We start from the raw sequence: 7,207 nt of genomic DNA, 5'->3' as shown, positions 1-7,207 counted from the left end.
TATTATTAAGCATTATATCTCAGTGTGTATTTTCTGGTCTATTTCTACATTACTAAAGTGTTAGCCAATTTTTTTAAACTGATCAATTATCTACCTGGTTTCTTCTTTCCTTTTTGTACTGGGCTGTAGAGTGAGTGTGTTCTAACTCTTCTTTCCCAGCAATTTTTCTTTTGAGGCTGAATTGGACTCTGTATGGCTCGGAATACTGGAGAATCTTGAGTGCATCTTCATACTTGATATTATCGAAAAATATCGTAGCACTTAGAAGCTGATCACCTGCAAGTGGAATCAAACATCATTTTATGCAGTTTTTCAAATTCTGTTGAATTAATTCACACAAAAAAAATCACATCCTATTTATTTAGAGTATAAAATTATGTTCACATAAGAGAATCACAGAATAGCTAAGTCCTCTGAAAAGGACCTCTGGAGATCATCTAGTCCAGCTGCCCTGCTCAGGGAACAGTTAGCTACAGCCAGTTGCTTAGGTCTGTGTGCAGTCAGGTTTTGAATATTCCCAAAGATGGTAACTTACAACCTTCCTAGAAATCTTGATCCAGTGACTGAACACCATGATAGTAACAGTTTTTTATTACATTTTTCAATACTTAGACTTTGGACTTTTGTTTTTGTTTAAATCATTATTTATTGTAGTTTTGTGGCATATTATTTTGTGAAAGAATTGAAGGTAGGTTCTTCATGAATGTTATGATTTGGGTTGTTGGGGTTTGTTTTTTTTTCATTTTAGTTGTGTATATATTAATTTCTATGTATCTTTTTCACTCTCAGTAAAAATTTGGTGTTTTTTTTTTTCATGGTATAAAAAAAAATCACATTATTAATAAACTGATCTTTGAAATTATTAATATGGAAAGGTTAAGCTCACACATAACATTAGTTGGTTTAGGATCTACTATTTCTATTACCCAAAGAGATGGGAGATCAGGTAGGCATCTATACGCACACACAGCTACACACCTGATTATTTTAAAATATATTAAAAAAAAAACAAAAAACAAACACCAAAAAAAAAAACAGAAAATCAGACTGTACCTTCTCTCAGGCTAAATATTTTTGAAGCAGGAGACTCTTTCAGTACTTTTTTAATAAATATTCCTTCATTTTCTCCACCTATCACACTAAAACCACTAGCACCAGCTTCCACTTCTGTTTTCAGGGTCACTTCCATTGTCTCCTAGATACAGAAAAAGATGTGAATTTATAATTTTTATTCATTTGTATCAGTGTTCTATGTTAGTATAAAAAATGAATCTCCTAAGTATATTTTTAGTAGCTCAATAAAGATTATCTAAAATAGAGAATGTACTTGTTCATTGAAGGTTTGATTCTCTTCTACATTAGAGCTAAACACGTGTTAGGGTTATGCTAGATCAGGGGTATAAGGAAAATAAATTACAATTTTAAAATGTGATACATATAGAATCTTTTAGGGCTGAAAGATTGTATTTTCTGTGAAGATGTTAAATCTGAATTAGAATAAATGGGCCAGAAAAGTCAGACTAAGAGCTAATTCTGTACTATACTCAAACCAGAGAAGGCCAAAGAATACTAAAAAGGATTATGAAAATATCGCAATAGGACAAGTGTTCATGTCTGTTCCACAACTAGGCAATTTGTGAAGTTCCTGGTCAAAACAAGTCTAAAGTGATTCTCTCCCCATTTGTCTTTCTCTCTGTCCACCCATCCACATCTGTGTGTTGTAATAGACCTTAATATTTTGCAAGCCACATGCCTAAAACTACAGAGTGCTATTATACCAACCTCTGGATGACTCTGTTTTGATTTATCTGTAGAATACTTCTTTTTTTCTTCTTGAAGCTGAAAACCAATTTGCAATTATTTAGCATTCAGAAGTCATGCTGTTGTAAAGTAGAACAAAAGTCCAAAAATCAGTTAAAATTCCTGGTTTACACTAAGAACTCAGGCTGACTTTACTGGCAACAAAGCAAAACTGGCATCTACAAGTGCAACATACAACATGAATTATTTAACTATATTATTCCCAGTAGTAAATGAGATGCTAAGACCTCCACGCATTGTACCAAAATTTGCATTAATGAATGCCAGAGGCCAATTATATTAATACATTTGGGAGCTTTTCTGTATGAAACTCATGTAGCATATTTCTATGCTTTGATCTTTGTGAACATACATTTTTTTCATTTATTTGTCTTGCCTTTAAATATTCTTCTTCTATGGGATATTCATAAACTGGAGAGGATCCTTGTGGCCTTGGACGGATGTCTTCTACTGCCACTTCATTAACCTGTGCAAAAGAAATGAGTGGAGGGAATGGAACGTAAACTATTAAACAGTGACGAATTTTTTTTAGGAGAGGTTTTTATTTAGGCATAGTCTCCTTCTTTGTACAAATCTCTCATTAATAATGATGAATGTAGAATAACCAGTAACTCTTTTCTTAGATTAAGAACAAATACATCTCTCATTTAATGATGTTACCCAAGAACACAGAGACTTCTGGGAAACAAAAACAATGGTGTGCTGATTTTGGTTTTCATTCTGTATTGTATGCATCTGTGGGCTGAACAGACTGAAAATACCGACAGATCAACTAGTAAAAATTTTAAAAGGCAATAAAAATTCTCTCCTCTGCTTTATTTGTACACCTAACTTTCCCATCCTGCAGCTTCAAACTCTACTGCCCTCTAAAACTACGCAAATGTCGGAAGAGTCCCGTCAGGAATTTCTGCTGACAAGCACTTGACATGCTTCCTTCTGAAGTCAAATGACAGGGAACCCAAACCAGCTAAAGCTTTAAAGAAAAGTTACTGTAGTCAACAGTAATGTAATTGCATGTAATAGTTTGTTAAGTCTTGGTATTAAACGTATGTTGGTGAATCATGGCAAAGCGCAGATCACTTTACATTGGAGCATCATTCTGGCTTTTGAGCTGGCAGAAGCATTCCAAGCAAAAATAAAGCATTTTTGATGGGGGGAGAAATCACCAGCAAGACCCAGCTATAAACAAAATATTTAAGATCCCATTTTAGCAAAGTAACTGCCAACCTCCCCCCCCAAAGTAAATGCCAATCTCCCCCCCCCCCCCCATACACCTAACTGTATAAAACTCACAGAATCTTCATCCTCTGCATCCGCATCACCATCTCCTAGAGGCTCAGCTGGTCTCAGCTGTTGTCCAGAACCTGAAAGCAGCATACTGGTTATTGATGTCTGCAGGAGCCATACAGAGCACAGAGCAGTCAGCCTGCAAGCTGAAGCTCTCTGGGGCAGCACACCCAGGGGATGTGCATGGGCTAGCTGTAGAAAGGCATGCTTTCATTTAGATTCACAGAATCATAGAATGGGTTGGGTTGGAAGGGACCTTAAAGGCCATCTAGTTCTAAACCCCGCCACCTCTCACTAGACCAAGTTGCTTAAAGCCCTGTCCAACCTTGCCTTGAACACTTCCAGGGATGGAGAATCCACAGCTTCCCTGGGCAACTTGTTCCAGGGTCTCAGATCTCATCAGGCTGATCTTTCCAAAGATACCAGAAATGGTCATATTCAGACATGTAAAGACTTTTGTGAAGGAGAAAATCCCCAGAAAAATGTAGAACTAGAAGTTGGACAGATTTTTCGTTTTTTTTGTTTGTTTGTTTGTTTTTTTGTTACCAATTGGGGATTGAGGTGTTTATGGGGCAGAATTGGCAGGGTTTTGACAGGGTGTGGCTATGGGGTGGTCTCTGTGGGAGGAGGCCACAGACCGCACTGTGAACATGTTTAAGAAAGAGTGGTAAATGCTGAGAAGAAGCAGTAGAAGAAGAAGAGAAAGACAGAGAAGACCACACCAGAGCAAGAGGAGAAAGAAGAGATGGCAGAGCAGGAGAAATGATGAAGCAAAATATGATCCTGAGTAGGGGCTAGAGGAAGAAAAGCTGACCAAGCAAAGGCAGAGAGGAGAAGGCTTGACTCTTGTGGGTCAGCAGATGCTAGAGGAACCTAACCTGGGGCAACTGAACTCAAAGCAAGGAGTGGAAAAAGAAAAGCAGCCACCATCTGCTGACCCCAATCTCCTGCACCAGCCCTCATGTCCCCAGAGAAACTGAGTGTAGCCCACAGTGAGGTTATTGGAGACCAGAAAGAGCAGAGATGTACATGAGCAGAGATGTACAAGAGCTGTGGTGTTTTTCCTTACATACTTTCTTTGTTTGTTTTTTAGTTTCAGAGGCAGTAATTAGAAATTCATTAATTGCCGTTAAATTTATTTAAATTTCCCATCTTGAAACTCTTCCTTGATTCTGACAGAGGTCTTATGACCTGGAGAGTAAACATCATGAAGACGTTATAGTCCATAAAGATTTTGCTTTCTTGGTTTTTAAAAGTATTAAGGGCAGACAGAGATGAGGTTAAGGTGATTGACTGTCGAGAGCATGATTCTCTTGACATGTATTAAATTGGGCACAGAATAATGAAAGCAGCATGAATGCATCATCATTTTCAGAGATTCGGGCTTAGCCAGTAGAGGACACTGTGGCAGAATTACACATTCCCTGATGCACAGGCTATTCTAATACAAGCATAAGTCCTTGTCCTGATAACTATGTCTCTTTACTGTCTCCATGCTTCAATTTTTTCAAGCCATCAGGCTGTCTAGCTCTCTCACACCCAGTTCTGCAACTGTCATTAATACATATAGTTTTGGCTCTCCTGAACAGATCATGTGGCTTAAAAATATGCTCAAACACTAGAGAAGACAGCCACAAGCAGAACTGCGCAACTCAGTCACTGTCTACTTTAAATGAAGAATCCTTGGGCTGGAACACAACGTTTCTGGATGTGGATATTATATGCTGTGTGTGCAGACAAGCTGGCACAACTTATGCATCTATGCAATCACTGTAACTTACACAAGTTGCCAAGCTCTTGCTTGCCAAGTTAGAATGGCTGTGATTTTGCTAGTCTTTCTTCATACTTTTTCAATCTACGTTTATTTTCTTCCTTGACTTTTCTGAAGATTAAATTATTTAGTACAGGCAGGGTTTAAAATAAGTTATGCCACGTCATCAGCGATGGACCACTTTGTTAAGATGAACGGATATAGTGTGCTTCCAGTGGGGATACCCCACATCAGTCTGTGGGATAACTTTCCAAACTCGACAGAATAGAAGACATCTTCATTAGCTATACATACATCATCTTAATCGGCTCTCTTGATTGTATTTTAGCTCCAGAGAACTAGGATCATCTGAGAAAACATCAGGACTGCCAGATCATGCCTCTTTTAACCTTCACAGAACTAGTCCTGATGCCTACAATGGACAATTCTAGAAAATGATCTTAAGGCAGACCCCAATTCAGATTAAAGACCTGCATAAATCAGATTGGCTTGTTCTGTTGTCGGGGTTTTGGTTTGGGTTTTTTGGTTGTTGGTGGGTTTTTCTTCCAAAATCTTCAGCATTTACAATATTTAATATCTCAACAAAATTGGAAAATGACCATGACCTTGTTAAAAAATTTACATATGGATTTCTGAACCTGAATTTAGGCATTTTTGCCTGAAAATGCTAGAATCCACTTGTGAATCTGCTCACCACATGTGTTTTAGTAAGCATCATATGAGGAGAAAAGCTGCAGAACTGAGGCTTGGTTGTTTAATTTGCTTATTGCTAGTAAAGATTCAGGTGCCAGCAGAAAATTCTCTAGCTGTTACTAAAATTCCAAGAGATAGCAAAGACTTAGTCTTGTGGCATTACCGTATTTTTCACTTGGGAGAATCCCACCCACAAGCCCTGCGATCCAGTAGAATGACTTAACAGAATTGCTACAGCATTTGCTCTTTTGTGCTTAGCACTTCAAAGATAACTACAGCAAAGATCCCTGGTGGCTGCCAATAATTCTGCTACTGGAAGAGAAAAAGGAAAGAATTATCTGGGAGAATTCTTGGGCTGGTTCACTGCTGTTTCTCTTGTTTTATTGTGGTGTAACTTCAGTGATATTTTAGTTGTCTGGAACTTTGGTAAGGCAAATACGAGGTGCTCCGTTCTCAGGACTTGGATGGTCCTGTGTAGCTTGTGTTATTGCTTTTTTACCATTCAGTGGGCCATACCCTTTGAGCCTATCCTACAGGTTCTAACAGAAGTGAAACTTTTAAAAGCAGATGTTTTAAACAAAAGAATGAGTAGGTAACCAACCTAATTTCAAAATCTTCCTGTTGTTAATATCCTGCTACTCATAAAATCCAAGAGAATTAGATTACTTCCTGCAGTGATACCTGAACACTTGCTTCCCATTGGGATGACATTTTAAAGCAACAAACAACACTGCCAACTCTTGGTCAGTGTGAATGTAGAGAGATAGACCTGGTCATCTCATCTGGGTCTGGACCAGGAGAGAAGTTTCTTAATTTTCACCAGCTGTTGATCAAGCAAAGCCATGGGTGTATGAGGCATTATGGTGGCTTCACATGCTTGGCCAAACATTGGCAGGCAATTGCTCTGCCTGTCCTTGCTAGAGGGGCTGCAGATCGAGGTTTGCCAAAATGTCACCAGAAAACCCCCCTGCTGTTAAGAGGAAAACTGCAATCTTAAAAGGTCTCGCTCACCATCATCATGATGGGTAGGAAGGGACAGAGTGCTGTGAAAGCCTTTAGTAAACTGTTACCTCTCGTAAATTATTATAGTAGGACTCTTTCTTACAAAATCAAGCAACAGTTTACTATCCCCAGGTGTTGCAGAATGGCTCTAAGAGCAAGGCCATGGATCCTTAGAGGCCTTGTGCGAGCAAAGCAAGGGGTAGGCCTCACAGGTAACCGGAAACCGGATGTGGGAGGAGAATGTGAAGGAAGCTGTGTAGAACTGACCAATACTGTTGTGCCTAGGAGGCATGGCTAAATACCACGCCTATATAAGTGAACTGCGTCACAAATAAAGTAGAAGTTTGCTTATCACCCATATTGGGTTGGCGTGTCTTGCTTCTCCTCGCCACTTACAAATGGCGCCCGAACAGGGACCCTCCGATCAGTAACTCGATGAAGACGAGTTTGAAGGTCCGACGAAAAGGAGGGGGCAGAGAGCCAGCCGAAATTCAGCGCTGCCCTGGCACTGGGAAGTCAGACGTCTGCAAAACTTGGGGAATCTTGCCCTGATCAGGTGAGCAGCCGGGGAGGAGATGGGGCACTTGCTATCCAGAGAGGAACAGGCGGTGGTGAAGCTCCTCCAACACATTC

General features: G+C 39.4%; 1 protein-coding gene across 1 annotated transcript in view; it reads right to left on the bottom strand.

Moving 5' to 3' along the window:
- Positions 1-7,207, bottom strand: part of LOC130602854 (protein AHNAK2-like) — a 78,056-nt gene that overhangs the window by 23,619 nt on the left and 47,230 nt on the right. The window contains 5 exon segments of the mRNA XM_057416096.1: positions 95-276; positions 1,054-1,195; positions 1,783-1,839; positions 2,174-2,287; positions 3,115-3,213. Of these exon segments, the coding sequence (XP_057272079.1) occupies positions 95-276; positions 1,054-1,195; positions 1,783-1,839; positions 2,174-2,287; positions 3,115-3,213 (594 nt within the window).

Source organism: Pezoporus wallicus, unplaced genomic scaffold (genome assembly GCF_028554395.1).
Source record: "Pezoporus wallicus isolate ANWC-B61680 ecotype Strahan unplaced genomic scaffold, APGP_CSIRO_Pwel_v1 scaffold_2146, whole genome shotgun sequence".
Classification (NCBI taxonomy): Eukaryota; Metazoa; Chordata; class Aves; order Psittaciformes; family Psittacidae; genus Pezoporus; species Pezoporus wallicus.
The sequence above is the reverse complement of the archived record's forward strand: the minus strand, read 5'-3'. Positions and strand labels throughout refer to the sequence as shown.